Here is a 19,784-nt window from a genome sequence, read left to right on the forward strand (position 1 = left end):
GTGAGTGAACAGAAAAGGGCAATTTACTGAGTGATCCATCTCCTGTCATCCAGCTGTAACTTCTAACAGTCTGAGATTTAGGGACACGCAGAGCATGGGGTTGGGTGCCTGAACATCTTGTCTGATGGCCACTGTTGGACCTATCTTCATGAACTTATCTAATTTTTTTTTAACCCAGTTATATTTTTAGCCTTCTTCTGGCAACAATATTAATAGGCTGCCACTGTGTTGTATGAAGAGGTATTTCCTTTTGTTTGTTTTAAACCTGCTGCCTATTAGTTTCATTGGGTGACCCCCCCCCCCCCTTGGTTCATGTGTTATGTGAAGGGGTAAATAACATTTTCTTATTCACTTTCTCCACACCATTTATGATTTCATAGACCTCTGTCATATCCCCACCCAGTCATCTCTTTTCCAAACTGAACAGTATCAGTCTTTTTAATCTCTCCTCATATGGAAGTTGTTCTATACCCTAACAATTGTTGCCCTTAACTCACTTTTTTCAATTCTAATATATATTTTTAGAGGTAGGGTGACCAGCACTGCATGCAATACTCAGGGTGTGGGTGTACCATGGATTTATATAGTGGCATGATATTTTCTGTCTTTTTATCAATCTCCTTCGTAATGGTTCTTAACATTGTTAGCTTTTTTGACTGCTGCTACCTGTTGAGTGGATGTTTTCAGAGAACTATCCACACTGACTCCAAGATCTCTTTCTTGAGTGGTAACAACTAATTTAGACACCATCATTTTTTAAGTAGAGCTGGGATCATTTTTCCAATATGTATTACTTTGCACTCATCAACATTAACAAGGAGAGTCCTGTAGCACCTTAAAGACTAACAAATTTCTGAGGGCATAAACTCTAAAGCGCTACAGGACTCTCCTTGTTTTTGCTGTATACAGACTAACACGGCTACCCCTCTGGAACTTTTCACTCATCAACATTGAATTACATCAGCCATTTCATTGCCCAGTCACTCAGTTTAGTGAGATCCACTTGTAATGCTTTGAAATCAGTTTTGGACTTAACTAGCTTGAATAATTTTGAATTGTCTGCAAATCTTGACAATTCACTATTCACCAACTTTTCCAGATCATGTATGAATATGTTGAACAACACAGGTTCCAATACAGCTCTGGGGGTCCCTGCTATTTACTACTTCCCATTGTGAAAAGTTTCCATTTATTCCTACTCTTTGTTTCCTATCTTCTAAATAGTTACTGATCCATGCAAGGACCTTCCCTCTTAACCCATGACTCCTTATTTTGCTTGAGAGCCTTTGGTGAGGAACCTCATCAAAGGCTTTCTAAGTGTCCAAGTACACTATGTCAGCTGGATCACCCTTATCCACATGTTCGTTAACACCCACAAAGAATTCTAATACATTGGTAAGGCATGATTTTCCTTTAGAAAAGCCCCCAGCATATCGTGTTCATTTATGACTGATAATTCTGTTCTTTACTATAGTTTTAACCAGTTTGCTCTGTACTAAAGTTAGGCTTACTGGCCTGTAACTGCAATGATCATCTCTGGAGCCTTTTTAAAAAATCAGCATAACATTAGCTATCTGCCAATCATCTGGTATAGAGGCTGATTCGAGCAATAGGTTATAAACCACAGTTAATAGTTTGGAATTTCATATTTGAGTTTCTTCAGAACTTTTGGGTGAATATCATCTGATCCTTGTGACTTATTATTGTTTAATGGATCAATGTATTCCAAAACCTCTAGGTTCTGGTACACACAAGAGGGGCAAATTAAGTTTGCAGAGGCAACCTTAATTCTGGCATTTCCTAAATTTTGAGTGCTTGACTTTGCAACTTTAATAATGTTCTTTTAATGCAGGCTTTGTGGTGTGTAATTTCTGAGTTTTTTTTTTAAAAAGCAAACCAGAAAAAAAACAACAACCCTCAACCATGTGGCAGCATATTGACACCCAGATGGTCATCCCCAGAGCTGGAATCTTTAGAACCACTGCACAGACTTCTACCACTTGAACTAATGGAGTAACTGATGGCAATAGTAGGTTGTCATCCTCTATATAGACCAGCACCAGAGAGTGATAAAACATACCTTTGTCAGTGGATTTCTCAGATATTTGCTGATGGCAGAGGAATGGTGAGATTAAGGCATCTTGGGTTCCATTCCAGGCTCAGGGGATGAGTGGGCTGTAGTGCGCACAGACTCTTTGGCTGGTTCCCTCTAAGCTTGATCCCTTCTGCCCTGCCCTCTCCAACCTGTCTCTGCCCCCAGTCCTGTCTCTTCCCTACACCCGGCTCCTGCCCCAGTTCCATCTCTTTTCATAACCAGTCCTAGTATCCACTCCTCAGGCTGCTCATCCCAGTCTTCTTGACCAGCCAGTCCTAGTTTCTCTCTTTAGAATAGTTGTTTACGTCCCAGTATTCTCCCTCCCTGTCTCTCCCTCTTTCTCACACTTAGTCACAGTCTCCTTGCCTAGCCAGTCCCCGTTTACCCCTCCCAGCTCCTTGTCTGATCTGTTTCTCCCCTCCCTACCACTGGCTTCCAGTTCTAGTCTCCCTCCCTGGGCCTGTGATCCAGTCTCAGTTTCCCTCCACATAACCCTCTCAGCTCTTTTCCCCAAACTCCCCCTTCCTGTCTCCTTGTCCCAGTCTGCGTCTCCATCCAGTCCCAATTCTCTCCACAGATCCCATATTCTTTTCAGGTCTGCTTCTCCTCCCACCTGCCTCATACCCCTTTCTGGCTTCTAGTCATAGACTCCTTAGCCTTTCAGTCCCAGTCTCCTCCTCCCTCCAGCTCCTCATCCTATGTGAGTGTTCCCCCTAAATAGCTCCCAGTCATCTCTTTTCCTCTCTGGCTACCAGTTGCAGTCTCCCTTCTTAACTCAGTCCCAGCCTCCCCACCAACCAGTCTCAGCAGCGTCCTTGTCCCAATCTATTCCTTTCCCGCCCCTTGGTGGGTCTAGCTTTTGTCCCCTCTGCATGCAGATCAGAGTGACCCACTGCTGGCACTTAGGCAGTGTGCAGGAGGAAAAAGAGGCTTTCTTCTCTCAGTTCCAGTGTGTGGCCTCACACAGGCCTAAGAAAAGCTGAGAGCACCCATTACAGGGAAAGTCCTTCTGGGCATCTATAGCCCTGAGCTGGAAACTGCTCAGTTGCTCTGTGTGAGTGACCCATGGGCAGTGTGGTCTGCACTAGGAGCTGTGATAAGGCTCAGGCATACTCAGTGGGGTTGGAATCTTGGGTGACTTTAGCTGCTAAAACCAAAGAAATCACTGCTGAGAATCTACAAATGGTTCTTATTACTTGGTCTAATTTGGGTGGATTTGCCCAGGGATGACAAAAGGTCCCTGGCAGAAAGGTCACTCCCCACACTGCCCCTGGCCAAATTCCAAATCCTTGCTGCAAAGCATGGAGGAACTACAACTGTTAAAAAAAAAGTTGCTAGAGTTCTTGAATATGGGCAAAACAATGTATTTTTCCCTAGCCACATTTTTAGAAACAGCTACGTTGTAATTTTCCAAAATAATTCAACCTGGGGGGAGATGCCCAGCCTGGAATATTTTAGCCTGAACGACTAAAGTTTGGCCAAATTATAAGCAACTGAAAACATGGTCTTATAAAGGGAAGTGTCAGCCAATGTAATACTAGAAAGAGCTACCAGCCCCACTGCTAATACAGCGGGTTGCAAAAACAGGGAAAATGTGAAAGAAAAATCATCCTACCTTTTTATGCTTCATTACTGTGGTGGCTGACATCCACACTACTCTCCTTGGGTTGGTGGAGTGCATCTTCAGCGGGAGCACTTCCATTGACCTCAGAAGGGCAGTGTGGGGAGCTGAGAGACTGGATATGCCGACATAATAAAATGATATCCAACATACTACAACCACGTCAAAGAGAGGCATAAGGCTTATGTCAGCATAGATAGGATGACACAGTGTCAATGTAATGGTGAATGGAGTGTCAGCTGTAATCGTAGTTATTTAAATATCACACAGGACACATCTTCTGGATTAAATAACCATTTCCCCAAATTGCTATTGACTCAATAGCTAATTGAAGCTGTGTCTAAGGCAGCACTACAAAATTTGAGTTTCTTGCGTACAGAAAACATGAATATAAAGAAATGAACCATTATCAAGAGACTTGGAAACGTCCTAAAATTAAATTTTCATTAATCTCTTTCGGATTGTTTATACTTCAGAATTCTTCGGCTCTAATAGTGTAATTGTATTTTACAATTATGTTCCTTTGGGCATTTGTGGATTTTGTTTTTGAAATTTATCCAGTGTTAATGACCTAATGGCCTTCTCAAATCATGCTACAGCATTGTTATAATGTGGCTGGAATGGAATGAGTTTGTAGATGCCAACAGACTAAGATTTAAAGAAATAGTTTAATGAATAACACATTAAAATAAATATTTTGGGTTCTACATGAGCTTTTCAAGATTTATGGTGGGATCTGTGTCAGGAGATGTGTGCTTTCCACTGGGTACATCCCAAAGGAAAACACAGAGCCATTTTCTGGAATATTGTTTCCAAAATTATATCTTCATTTGGGATTTTCTTTCAGAAACCAAAACTTAAGACTCACACTCTGGATGAAAAAGCCTCTTCAGAGTTTGTGAATTTATAGTAGCTTGGCTAGTGGGATAGTTTTCGATTACGGTGTGCTCAGACTAATGACAAAAATAAGCTTTTAATAAAGGAAAGTTAAAGAATCACTTCACTGAGCTGGTGGTGGGAAATTCAGCCATTTCCAAATGAGGAAGCTGCTGAAATGTAAGGTTGTGTTCAGGTCAATATAACTGTGTCATAACAGCATTCTGATCAGAGCTGCTATTAATATTATTATTTTAATGTGAAGATAGCCTGGAGAGAGAGATGTAGCCCCCGACCGAACAAATGACAGACAAGGATGTCTATGGCTCTGATTCAACTAAATACGTAGGGTACATATTTAAAATTAATCATGTGCCTAAATGTGCTTGTTTTCAAACATCAGATGCTGATATGAGCCATTCAGTTGGCATCAAAGTGAAAAGCTCTATGACACTGTGAGAACAGGAAAGGATAGAGTGAAAAGCATTAATTAAATACCTGAACATTCGCCCTTCCCACCAATGAATTTGAGGGATTAAGAGGAGCAGCTGATACTCAGCTGGCTCTTAACTACAGTTATTCTCTGAATTCTCTGTGTGCTGAAAAGATGTGCTCACAGAGAAAGGGGAAGGGGAAGAAGCATGGTTTGAGCCCATAGACAGGCACGAGCTGTTCAATCCTGTGAGATGCTGAGAACCTCCGCTGGCATTTCCTTCTACTCTTCTATAGAGGGCAAGGTAACAATTATTGTAAATTTGACAGAACTATGCAGGACATTTCTGTGACATGTTTATAGTCATTTGAAAAATAAATACTGGCTTCAGTGTTTTCCTGGATTTATAAATGAAAAATTTAGTTTAAAAAAATGCCAAAATGAGTTATGTGGCACTAAGACCTCTGTAAAAAAATACAAACAGACTGTTAAGCATATTTCAACTCCCTCAGCTGATAAACAGTCACATATGAGTGAAAGGTTCATGGACTGTCACCCATTTACGGTCCAAGCTCTTTGCTGGTGTCACTCTGGCCAGGCCAACAGGGTTCTGCTCGAGCTTTGCATGCTGTTTTCCCCCTAAAAACTCAAGTCATGACCTTGTAAAAGCTGTGACTCAGAATTATGACTTATTTCACCAGTTTAAATACCATCGTGATAGGTACAAAGAGGTTTTATTTTAGTGCTACCACAATATCAATTTAAATAACGCTAACTAGTAAAGAAATTGTCTCATTTTGTACCAGCAACAGGCTGAAGTATTGTGAGCTTTGCCTGAGATTTAACAATCACAAGCACATCAGCTTATGCTATCAAACTAAAACAATTGTTTATACTAAAGGAGAATGGATGATTGATGGTAAAAGACACGTAGTCCTCTCATTTGTGGGTAGCACTTAAATTTTTAAAGCCTCCTTATTCCATGATTAGTCCATTCATCAGGAACTTTAGTCCAGTGATTAGGGTTATTTTAATCTAGTAAAACAAACTAAAAGAAGATGTTGCATCTTCCACATGCTATTTCCCCAGTACATTATCTGTTTGTATTATTTATGTTGATTTGGAACACACTTAGGTAGATTACGTGCCTTCTCTTTGTTTTGTAAATCACCAGCCACATTGCTACTGTGGAACAAGCAATGAATAATATTTGTACTATTGCTGTGTCAGAGGGGAAACCACCAAACTCAACTATGTTCCCCTTTGGTAACCAATAGTTCACTTTTATGAGTGCTCTGCAAATTATTACAGTTCTAAGCAGAGCTGGGATAATCTATTTCCAGGTACTGAATTTGCTAGTTTAGTGACCCATGAAAGAATTAAACTCACAGAAAATGTTACATCGCAACATAGGTTTGATCCTGAAAAATGCTGAATTGGTTTCAATGGGAGCTGCAGGTGCGCTCAGACTCAGACCATATTTGCAGAGGCCACTAGAACTGATGATAGTATAATGAAATGGTTCAGGGCTGGTTGGCTCAGGATGTTGATGATGGGGTACAGAGCCTTTAACCACTGAAGCACTAGATTAAATAGGGGAGAGCCTGACATCACTCTAGCATCTGTCCTTCTTTGCTCGAGGTAAGGCTGCTGCAAGTTGGGTCTTCAAGGTAAAGGGGGGCGAGGGATTGAAAAAGGATGAAAAATGGGAAAATTTCAGAAAGCCTGACAAAAAGGGCAGATTTTTTACATGGAGGTTTTGTTGCTGACATTAATTAAACTCTCTACAGACATCTCAATGCTAAGCGGTTCAGTTTATTTTCAGTGAAAGTTTTCTCAACAAGGGAAAAAAGCAAAGGATTTTGTTTTTCAAAATACAGATTGGAGCCAAACCACAATCTTTGTATCTGAATTTCAACCTTTCCTCCTACAAAATTTGGAGGTGTTGGTAATCTGGGTTTTGATTTAACCCATTAAAGGGGAAGTGACCAACTAAAACATCTAGATCTCAGCCTGAGTTTGGTTTCCAGAAAGCATACCCCCACCCCTCTGCACTCCCCACCAATGTCTATATGTGATGCTCTCCAGGGTTTTCCTTTGGCCAATTACACAGCTGTGAAATTTGCATCAAGGAAGCCCCCATCTTTCCAAGATCAGTGATGTTTGTCTCCTGGAGTTTGAGCTAGTCTCATTTTTAGGTCTATATTTCAGTTTTGAATCAATCTCCCATAGTTGATGGAAGCCCCTTTGAGACTTATGCTTTCACTATGCTCACAATCTTCCCATGCTCAATGATCAATGCTATTATGGGAAGTTGTGTGATTGGTGGCTAGTAAACTGGACTGAGAGTCTGGCATGCTTGGTTCTAATCCCCTCTCTGCCATTAACTCATTATGTATCCTTGGATAATTACTTACATTATTGTTACTCCATTTCCTTATAGTACCTACAATACCTTACAGGAGTGTTCTGAGTATTATAAACATTTGAAAAGAGTTTCCAGCATTTAAAGCATTATATGATTATACCAGAAAGGTTAAACTCATTAATGTATACTCGTACTCTTTTTGGCACATAGTAATATTTTATTATAAACAAAATTATTTAATTTCTCAGATAGATAATGAAAATTATAATTAAAAACAATGGACACTGTAAGCCAAAGACCATTAAGTGGAATATCTCCAACACTGTATGGAGTTGTTGGAATTTTACTATTATACTTCTGGATGATCTATACAAACCTAGTGACACCAAATCAATTTGCTTTTGCTAAACAAATGTTAAAAATGCTACAATGAGAATTCTCAATTGATGACTGAGAAGCCTTTTGGGACAGTTTAAAATGCACTATTTTGCTGTTTCTTTGTTTAATATACTTTAAATATCTAAGTAATTTGATTTGTGAACATGTGTTTAAAGTTACTGATTACATAGAAATGTTAGAGTCCAGTGAATAAATGGGTACCAGTTTTATTTCTTCCCATAAATGATTAGTATCTTGACATGGTAAATATACTTTATTGTGGGTAATCCCTATGGACAAATCACACAATTTTATTCTTATCCATAAATTTCCCCTTTCATAACAAATAGAACCCAGGAGCTAGGAAGAGGAGATGATGTGGTAAAGGCATGCTCACTGAGTCCCATAGAGACAGCTCTCCTGGAAGATTATGGAATGCAGGCTTCCCTATAGATCTGTGGATTAACTATCTAACAGTCCCAAGGGGAAGTTTCCAAAGATTCCAAAAAAAAGAACAATACCGATCAAAGATTGAACCTTGAATTATTCCAAGATCTCTGCCAACTGCATACCAGGAAGAAGGGGCCTTATGGCTAACTGATTCTGTTGTTACAGGAATGCAAATGGATAGCTAAGAAGAGAGCCACTTAATTCTAAAACATAAGAATCCAGAGAAGGAGACTACTGAAAATTTGTAATAGTAGAAAAATTGGGAAGGGCAGATAAATTAAGGGGTCAAAGGCAGCTTGAAGGATTTAATGACCAGCTTATAGTGGTGGGTGAACAGGCACACAGAAACAGTCAGGTCATTGCTTCAAAAATCTTGCTATGAGGTACTCTGGGACAGTTCTCTCCGCCTAGTTGCTTTGAGCCATTCCAGTCATGAAAAGGAGGCAGAGCTGCACACATGATTGTGTACGCCTTGCATCACTGGAGCCAATCAGTACAAATCAACCATAAAGTACAGGGGATCCGGTTCTGTCATAGATCTGGAAGAGTGTACCCTGATACCTGAAGAAAGGGATCTGCCAAAGACATCTCTGATCATCAATCTGCTGTTCCTAGAGATTGCTACTTTAGACGTTATGTGGAATTCTTATGGCCTAAAGAATGGACAAAAAGAGAACTTATTTTTCAAAACAGGTTTTGCTTGCCGAAATGTTACATTTTATGGCCCATCTTACATGTAGGGAATGTAGTTTGTAGTTCTTGAGGCATGAATCTTTAGAGCATAAAGATGCAAGGAAGACGTGAAAAGCTGAGACCCCGCCCCCTTTGGGTTGAAATTTCTGGGCTGTGTGGAGTGCCGCTTTATTGGGCAGAAAGTGTAAAAATTGTTCCTTTACTCAAAGGGCATGAAGTCTGGTAGCAAAATTTAATTTTGATGGGAGAGTTTAAGATTAACTAACTTTATTGAGGTAAATTGTGCAAAAGCTTGATAGCACAAGAGGAAATTATTAATCTTTTATGCCCTAAAATACTTTTTCCAGAGTGTTAAATGAGCTCATGTAAACCAACATATTCTTTGATATAATCCCAATCTACAGTTTTGGACTTTCTTGTCTTTAAGGAAAATCTGGTTATATGATATTTTATGTCTTTTTTGTTGGATAAAGCTGATGTATATCAGCTAATTAAGCTGGTACAAAGGATTTAATCTCAGACCTGTTATGAGTCCATGTAGCATAACCTGTGTTGAAAGATCTGTTACTGTACTGCATATGTGCAGAAACATGGTTCTGTGGCATTGAATGCCCACATATTTCATGCCAGGATGAGCCCATTTGTGCTCTGATAATCACACCTTTCCCTACTCAAACATGGCAGACAATGAATCTATTTTACCCATTTTTTTCACACTACCAATTATGATATCTCAGATTTCTTACTCAGGATGGCAGGGTCAGGTGTTCTGCTCTGTGATGGGCCTTCAGGTGATCTCATAGAGCTGAAGTGCCAACATTCCCCTGGGTAACAGTTCACCTGCCTTTCTGAGAAAGCACAGGTCATACACACCTTGTTGCCTGCAGCCCTACAAGGTGGGCATGCACCAGGGAGAAGCATATCTTGCTAGTCCCAGCCCTCTCACTCTCACATACCTTCCTCCCCATTCTTCCTCCTTCTTCTATCTTTCCCCTTATTCTCCTTCATTCTTCCTGTCTCTTTTGTTATTGAGGCAGACCTTCGTTGTTCCCAGTTAAAAATATTCATGTTCTATAATTTTTAGATTAAGAAAAAGAAAGCTATTGTCTATCATAGGACATACTTCTACTACAACAGTCATGGACATTATATGGTGAACTACATATAAGCTTTAGAAAGTAAGAGGTGGAAAAAAATGTTAAGTGAATCATCATGTTTAGCTGTTGATGTATTGTGTAAACTGGGATTTGAGTAGATGAAGTTAGGTTTTATTATTAATAAACCCTACAAATATATTTGCATCAACTTTCAGTTATATTTCAAATTCTACTTACACTTGGAGATAGTTCATGCATTGCCAATGAGGGTTAATCAGTAAAACAATATAGCATATTGGCATGGTTCCAAAAAGACCTGTGGTTAATGGGCATCAGGTTTGAGTTACTGCACTTTTGGCACTTAGATTTTGTAGAATTTGATTTGACAGGCTTAAATTAATAAAATTAAGCAAGACAAACAGATATGAATTTTTTTAATCAAAGTTAAATATTTGTTTTATAATATCTATCTTGTAACATTGTTTGGTCAAAATGTAGGATGAATTTTCAAAGTATGGAAATGGCACAAATCCCAGTGTTTGTTAATACGTTTTTGCACTGATATTTCCTTTGAACAGCTTGGAAAATGTACCTCATAAAGTAAAACTGCAAATTGAATTTCAAGCTTCTAAAGAAAAGTAAATTACTATGGGGACACATTTTTTGCACACTATTGTGTTTTTCTTGGGTCAGGATATAGGTTTCCTAATTGGCAAGAATCACTTTGTGGGTTGGGCACAGGACTAGGAGTCAGGAGATTTGTGTTCAGTTCCTGGCTCTGCCACAGACAGCCTGTGTGCCTTTTTCTTAATCCCTCTACGCCTCAGTTCCCCAAATGTACATGGCAATAAGAATACTTCCTTCCCTTCACCCTTTGTCTGTCTTGTGTGTTTTTCAGATTCTAGGCTCTTCATGGCAGGTGCTGCCTCTTGTTACACATATGTAAAAGACTTAGCTAAATAAGGCCCTGACTACAGTAGTGGCTGTTGGGGCTACTGTAACAAAAATAACAACAGTGGAAAGGCTGGACGGGGCACCCAGCAACACTGCCAAGTTGGGTGTCACTCCCCTGTTACATCAAAACCATGGAGTGGCACAAGAAGCCACTTGATTGAAGCAAGTGTGTCACCTCCAAATCTCAATGATAGCAAAGTAACATAGCTGCATTTCTACGCTCCTCCAAGTACACGGTTTCACAATGGTGACAAGGACAGCAATGCCCTTTTGTCCACCAGTTCACAAAGCTAAGAGATGATGACAACAGTTTGAGGGAAAGGTTTGTTAAATTGTTAAACGTGGAGCTGCGTATACCACAAAGATTCATCCCTTTGAATAATAATAGCACTGCCCATCTACCAATCAATAGTATTTTCTTCTTTAAAAGTCAAAGCTCTTTACAAAAGTAAATATTAACATCTCCATTTTGCAGGTAGGAAAAGGGGATTCTTTTGGTAACAGAATAATTAAAAAATCAGTTAAAACAATACTAATTTAAAAATCAGTAGACTTCACCCTAAAAATCAGAATTAAACATTACACTAAAACTCCAACCTATTTGTCTACCTAAATGGCCTAAGAGAACAGATGGATTTTACACTGTACCCCGAGGGTAAATACACTCAATCTCGTTTGGCCCAAGCAACAGTGCTTAATTTGTGCCAGGGCTTGCCAGGGCTGAGCCTCAGCACTTCTGAGCTTGGCAGTTTATAGCCCCAGCGTTTCTGGCCTCATTGTATCAGTTATGAAAGTAAAAAAATTACTTGAGCCCCAGCACCTAATCGCTTGAGCCCCAGCTACTCTTTCATGACAAAATAAGCACTGCCAAGCAGATTCCAAAACTCAGTTCACTGCTATCAGCTCCGAGAGAGTCTAAAGATTGCTAGCTCAAACACAGCTATTGATCTGAATTGCCACAGCATATCATGCAGAGAGAGACAGTTGCTCAGGTAGTTAGGACTTGAATCACAAAGGATTTTATAAACCAGAAGACCATGCTAATCCTCCCTTTAAATCATTGCAATGGCTCCCATTGCATCAAATTTAAACTTCATCTCCTTGCCTTGAAGGGCCTACATATCTCCATCCCTCCCTACATATCTGATGCAATAACTTATCGAACTGTCCCTGTCCCTCTGCCAGTGATGTCATGCTACATACCTCATTTGCCCATTTCCTCACAAAAGTCTCCATTTCCTTTTCTCACGCCATCCCTGTACAAGAAATGCTCACCCTACTCTGGTCCACCAAACCACCACCTTCACCTTATTTGCATCATTCATTCATAAAAACTCAGGATTCTACCCATCCATCCCTAATTCTAAGATACAGGCCTTGTCCAAAGCCATTGACTTTAATGGAGGTAGGGATGAATTTAGCCCTGTGTATCCAGGTTGCATTCAATATCTAAGAAGACTTTACCACAAGAAACGTCTCAGCATGAGTCATGAAGCAGACTAACTTGAATGACTATCTGTGAGATGTAATTTTGATGTAAAGCAGTAGTATCATAGGATCTGCAGATGAAATGAACACTTCAATGTGCAGGAAGTACCTAATAATTCAACATTGCTTGTCTTCTTCCTTGTGTTAGTCCCATCAAGTTAGGTCCACTCTGAGTCCTCTCCCTCCGAAGTGCTCTGTTGTCCTCTATCACACCATATGCAACATGTCTTCCTTTATGACTTCCCATCACATCTTCTTGGGTTGGCCTGTCTGTCTTTTTCCTCCAATCTTGATCTATTGGAGTCTTATACCACCATAGTTGTCATGACTGCACTTTATATGACCAAACTATCTGAGCCTGCACTCACTCGTTTTTTTTGGTTTATGGGTGTTTGAGCATCTCTCTAACATACAAATTCCTCATATGGTTTTTCTTGCTTATACCACTCATTTATCTCAACGTTTGCATTTCTGTAGAATAGATCATTTGCTTATGTTTCTTCTTTGTTGCCCACTCAGAGCCATACATTAAAACTGAATGGACCACTTGTTTTATAGACATTCCCTTTTAAACTTACTGGCATCTTCCTGTCACATACTACAACACTTATTTTACTCCATGTGACCGAGGCATTTATTATCCTAGCTTTTTTTTTTCATCTTCCATTTTCCCATTTTCCCAGATTCTGGAACCCAGATATTTGAAACTTTGCATACCATCCAATCTGTTTTTCTTCTGCTTATTTTGAGTCCATGTCTCTTCAACACATCTCTCAATTTATGAAGATCCTCTTCTGGACTATCTTTTTCCCTACAGTGTAGAATGATACCATCTGCAAACATGTTTCTTGTGGGGGTACACAGGACAAGGAGAAACAAGAAAAGCATCAGAGCTGAGCCCTGATGCATTCCCACCTTAACCAACAGTTCTTCTGTTTCACCACTAGAAGATCTGATACTGACATTGCATCGACATATATGTCTTGGGGAAGTGGCACAAAAAGTTCTGGTACCATTTTCTCCTCATACACCAAGAGGTGATTTCTCTTGGAAGTTTATCAAAGGCTTTTTCCAGATAAATGAACACAATATGAATATTTTTCCTTTACTCTCTAAATTATTCCACTAGCTGCCTTAGTGCCAAAACAGCATCTATTATTGATCTTCTTGGCATGAAGCCATATTGATTTATGCTAATATCTACTTCATTTCTCAGTTATCAATGACTCTCTTCCACAGTTTCATTGTATGACTCATCAACTTTATACCTCTATAATTTGTGCAGCTGCCATCATCATCTTTTCCATTATATACCAGCACCAAAATACTTTTCCTCCACGCATTTGGTATCTTTTCCCATCTCATCATTGAATTGAACAGAGATATCAGCAGATGGATGCCTTCTATTCCAAGCATTTTCTATGCCTCAGTTGGAATTCCATTTGGGTGTAGGGCCTTATTATTTTTTATTTATTTTACAGCATTTGCCATTTCGTCTGGTATGGTCAGCTTCTACTACAACAAGGTAATCATTTTGAAGTCACATTGCTCTCTTGGGTTTTCTTAATTGAAAAGATGTTCAAAATACATTTTTCCACTGATCCTTTCTGTGTCTTCCATCAATCAACACTATTCTAGTTTCCTCTTTGATTAAACTCTTTTCCTCTATATCTCTGGTACTTTTGTCCCATACTTTCACCAGTCTATACATTCTTTTTGCCTTTCCTTTGTTCCAAGTCTTGCATAAAGTTTCTCAAAGATCTTTTCTTTTGCTTTTTCAACTATATTCCTGGCCAATTTCTTTATATCCATTGTATTCCTCCAGGTCTTGTTTGCTCCTACTCCTTTGCCAGAGTTTCAACTTTTTTCTCTTATCTTTTATCACCTCTTGTAGTTTGCTCCACCACCAAGTTTCTTTTTGAATAATTGATTACCACATGTAAGCTATTATTTAACATAATATATTTACAGCAAGATAGCTATATTATAAAACCTTTCTTTTCTTCTTTATAGTCATCATCTGGGATATGTATATTTTTTATTTTGCCTTCCCAGAAACTCTCTTGGAGCTGTATCATTTTGAAAAGGAAACAAAGGGAAATAAATATATTTTTAAAATACATATGCTGAGCATTACCCTTTTTCAATCATATATTCTTTAGCCTAATAAAAAGTAGTAGAGAGAATGCAAACAGCTGAGAGAAAAAACAGAACCCCTCTGAAAACACCAAATGGGAGCAATTCAGACTGACTCAAACTTTGCCTAATGTTGAGGCTGGATTTTGGAAAAAATGCATGAAAAATTATTTTCCATGTTTTCATCACTTTGTGGTATTTGTATTCTTACATAACTTACTACATTCAATTGTTGGATCTGGAACCTTATTATTTTTTGCCCTCCTTCTGCATGTAAAAGGTATTATGGCAACATAAACAAAAGATGTTCCACTGCTTGAGTTTTTCCTTTCCTTTCCTTATCCCTTTTCTATTTTAGGTTTCCTTGATCTAATGACCAGACCATCTTGGAAGCTAGTTTATTTCTGGTTATTATTTCAGACTGCACTTGTGTTATTTGAAAGTAAGTTAAAGTATAGCTGGCCTATGTTTACTCACATTTACAAACAGTGTTGAATAAGCAAAAAGTAAGGAGGTCATTATCAGGAATTCCTAATGGCTTACAAAACAAAACAGCTTATTTTGCTTGGCAGAATGACTGCGGATTAATAGTTACTGGTTATGGAAAGGTAGACTGATCCTCATCTGATGTACTGAGAGCAAGCAAGACAAATGCCTAACAACTATGAAGAAAAGAAATTCTGTGAAAGAGGTTGAGAACTGTGCTTTTCAACTTTATATAGGCATCATTTAACTCAGAAAAGGCAGGTTTCTCCGATATGGGGACAAAAACATTCTGCAATGGTTGCCCAGCTCTTTAGGACTCACTTTCAGCTGCATTTTGGGTTGAAAGTCTGAGAGATTTTGGTATAATTTATTGCCTCCTCTGCACAACTCCATAGTCTTCAATGTTATTTTTTTGAGGTAGAAATGTATCAGTTCTTTGAAGGATCTATATCTTTTTTGCCTAATCAAGCAGTAAAATCCTCAACATTTTAAGATAATCAGTGGTTCCTGGATGCATATAATTAAAAAAATATATATGTGTATGTGAGGATGGTGTAAACTGGCTATGGCTATGTCTGCATTATCCCGTAATTCAGACTACGGGGCATGACTAGCAGTGAGCACCAAAGTGCCACTCTGTAACTCCCCCATGTGGGAACAAATTAAAAGGTTCCTAGTTTGCATTAATGCAGTTGTGTTTGAAGAGGATTACATTAATGGAAACTAGGAACTTTTTTAGTTTACGTTCACCTAAGGGACAGCACACCACATTGGTGTGCACTGCTATTCACATGCCCATTGTCTGAACTGTGGGGCAGTATAGCGAAGCCATATAGAGACCATGGTAGGAGTGGAGTTCTTCAAATAGCTATACCAGGGTTTAGGAGAGGAGCTGATAGTAAAGAGGAAGGGAACTGTGCTAGAGATCATGTTGAGCACAAGAACTCCCACGGTGCCCAGAATTTCATTGAATTTACTAAGGAACAGTATACTAACTCTTCCATTAGATGCTAAGGTTTAAGATATCCTTAAATACCAACCATTCCCAGAAAAATAAATATTTTTGCTTTGTCTACAGACATGTTAGGCTTATAGAAGGTGTGAGGGATGGATATTAAACCATTGGGACCAGCACAGCCTAGATTAAATTGAGCTGGCACAACTGATCTTGGATATGCTAAAAAATGTGATGAGTTTTAAATGGGTCTATTGGGTAGCAAAATCAGGGGCTCATCCTACCTTGGTTCCCCCCTCTTAAGGATACTGAATATAAATAGAATCTTGAAGTCTTAGAAATAAGTCACAAGAACAGACTGGGACCTAGGAGCTATATTCCTGTTTGGACGGCCTGGGAAAAAGATCACATTGTTAATATGAGACTGAGAATGAGTCTTGCAAACTAGAGGCCACACAGACTAGAACCCAAGAGGTCTGTTACAGGGGTTGGCAATAAATGAATGGTTTCCAATTTATTTAGAAGTTCAAGTAACAAAACGTCAATGCCCTCCCCTCCCAGGAACCTCCAGGGTCCAGAAACCCCTCACTTTACCATTGCAGACTTCTGAGGTAGAAGGTCCAAACACCTAAGAACTGTATACCCCCTTCCCAGTCCTCAAAGGGTGCTGGCTGGTTGTTCTCCTAAACAAGATTTTCACCAAATGCGAACAAAGTTCAGAGTGTCCTGACCCTTCTGCCATACAGCTTGTTGTCACATGTGCTAATTTCTCTCTCACCTTCCAGCTCCGGAAAATTGTGTTTCTCGTTTATATTTGCATGCTTAATTTAAAGATGGATGCAAATTAATACTACATTAATATCCTTTTACTTATTGCAAACCGTGACCCAGATCTAGCACCCAATGTCAACAACAGAACATCAATTAGTACTTACCTGTAATTCTGCTTTTCATTTCCTATATGAAATCTGTCATATTGTGAATATGCCCGGTTTCCTTCCCAGTCCATTAACTCAATTCTCAGAGAATATTGCCTCTGACTGGTTACTGCAAAAATAAATTCATTCCCCAGCCAATGTTCACCAGATGGGCTACCAAAACCCTAGAAAAAAGTTGGTAAAATAACTGAGTTTAATTATTTTTCTTAATGTTGGTGTAATATTTGTACTGTAATAAAATTATCATTACATTTTTCTTATATACTCTAAGGGCAAGTTACTTAAGCTTCCTGTGCCTCAGTATGCCCATCTGTATAATGGATCTATTAATACATACCTTGCAAGGATGTTGTATGGCTTAAAGTTAGTTAATATCTTCAGGTGCAAAATCATTTTAAAGGACAAAGTAGTATGTTGTCTGCTACTTAAATATTAGACAACTAAAATATGCTCCACATTGGCCTACCCCTGGGGCTCATTCAGATACTCAAGACAGAGCAGAATTTTGCAACCCGTTTATTAAGCAGTGTCATGTGACTACATATACCTAATTTGGCACTGGCTTCCAATTAACTTCAGGTTGGAATTTATGCAGTTGCTTTGAATCTATAAAGCCCTCAATGGTTTGGGATCTGATTACCTGGCAGATTGCCTCTTTTGCCATAACATATTGCCAAAACTGAGACCAGCAGAGGTGCTTGAGTTGGAGCCTCCTCATATAAATGAAAGATAACTGCTGGGCAGGATGTTCTCTGGGCTGATCCTTGGTATTGGTACTTACCCATACTACACTTGGCCCACCAGAGTCCAGATTTGTTAATTTATGAACCTACTCCACAGGCCATCTTTTTTCAGACTACTGAGCTGGGGTTAAGATATGGATTTGGGTGATTATATTCATTAGCAGTCATTTTCTATGTATGTGTTTCAACCTAGTTTCAGCTCAGACTGCAGCATGTGAGGCTACAAATTTATTCTATAAATATGAAGTAATGAGTGATAAATTAGAGGTTGTCGCTAGTGCTATTCACCTCGAACATGTTCAGATTATCTTATTTCTAGTTCGCTAAACTGTATAACTATCCAAAACATAGAAAAAATTAGAATAAAAGGGAGATATAGCTAATTTTCCTAATGAATTGTGGGTTAAGTATGATGTGTTGTATTTCTGTGCCACATGTTACTTGGCTCTTTGATATTTGACAACACTCCCTGGCTTCCAAAGTTATTTAAGTCAGGCAGCACCTTGTAATTATTTGCATACACTTGAGATGTCTTAGTTTCACCATTTGCCCCTTAAAACAATAAAAGCAATGTACAGTACTGTAGTTCTCATTTCAACCAGTGATGAATAAACCTGAGACAGTTTTGTGTTCAGGTTTAGTTCAGATAATTGCATGCTTGTCTCATGCTTATGCAAACCTCTTGAGTTGGGAAAATGGAAATGGAAATCTAATGGCTCTCTCACAATGATATGCCAGGAAGGGCTTATGAAAAACCCTTGTTAAAATTCCTCCATCAAATAGAATGGAGAGTTGGATGATTTTCTTGCCTCTGATAATGTTCACCCCTTTCTGCTAAATTGTCCTTGCCAGAGATTATAACCATGGGCTCATAAACATACTTCTGAAGAGCACAGTTTTGCTTCTGGATGGACCAGCCAGCATCAAATCTCAGGTATTTTCATAAATCATTTTCTAAAAGAAGTTATTCTCCCATTAGCCCCAAGGTCTTCAACAGATCTCTCTTTCCCCCAGTTTCAAATAATGAGTTGAACAAATTGCTCTGCTAATTAGGGTGACCAGATGTCCTGATTTTATAAGGACAGTCCTGATATTTGGGGCATTTTTCTTTTATATGTGGCTATTATTATATTTTACACACTTGCTATCTGGTCACACTATCTGCTATCAACAGACTTAGTATAATTTTTAGGAACAAATTATAAACCTTTCCAGAAAGTGTATGTATTGCAAATTGCGGGAACATGACTAGATTTCCCTTTGTCTGAGGATTTACAGTTGACTAATGGGGAACATTTTTGTGGGAAATTTTTTCTGCAATATTGGCAGCAAAGCACTGTGTTTTGAGTAATATTTTAGTCACCCTTGCTTCCGATCCCAGAAAGAAAAACTACAAGAGCAGCCTCTTTCTCTGTTCTGCTACAGTATCTGCTACAGTAATCCGGTCCTGGCTACTGATTGACTAAAATACAAGATTCTTCCCCTCATTTGCATAATTGTGTTCCCACCTACCTCTGTCACATTCTCCTTTATGTTGTCCTTAAGCTTCTATCCTTACTTCTCTTTCCTTTTTTCTTTCTCACTTTTTCCCTTCTAGCCTCTACACCTGGGACAGTATCCCAGTTCTAGGAACTCAGGAGTTGCCAGACTGAATCAGACTAATGGTTCATCTTCATTAGTGTCCTGTCTCAACAGTGACCAGCACCACCTGCTTCGGAGGGAGGTGCAGAAAACTCTGCAGAGTACAGTTACAGAGCAGCCTTCCCACAGGCAATGTTTCTTTGGTTCATGCTTTGAATCATTAGGGTTTGCGTCCTTCCCAAAACATTTGAATTTTTGTTTCCTTGTTATTATTCCCATTGTTCACTGAGCACACACTCTATCCTTTTTCAGAGCTCTTTTTGAAACAGACCACTTCAGGAAATCTCTTCTTCCTTTTGCTCATAATTAATAACACATAAGGAATTATCTGTTCTGAACAATTGCTCTATTTCTTAACTTATGTTTGTGTGTCTTTTCTTATCTTGTTTAAGTTGTAGCCTTTTCAGGACATGGAACACGTCCCTTTCTATA

General features: G+C 39.0%; 1 protein-coding gene across 2 annotated transcripts in view; it reads right to left on the bottom strand.

Annotated features, from left to right (window-relative positions):
• Positions 1-19,784, bottom strand: part of ANGPT1 (angiopoietin 1) — a 349,961-nt gene that overhangs the window by 20,383 nt on the left and 309,794 nt on the right. For both annotated transcript variants that reach the window (XM_067537390.1, XM_067537389.1), the window contains one exon: positions 16,966-17,132. In XM_067537390.1, the coding sequence (XP_067393491.1) occupies positions 16,966-17,132 (167 nt within the window). The remainder of the gene's footprint in view (positions 1-16,965; positions 17,133-19,784) is intronic.

This window comes from Emydura macquarii, unplaced genomic scaffold (genome assembly GCF_026122565.2).
Source record: "Emydura macquarii macquarii isolate MOO-44397 ecotype Brisbane River unplaced genomic scaffold, CSIRO-AGI_Emac_v2 contig_383, whole genome shotgun sequence".
NCBI lineage: Eukaryota > Metazoa > Chordata > Testudines > Chelidae > Emydura > Emydura macquarii.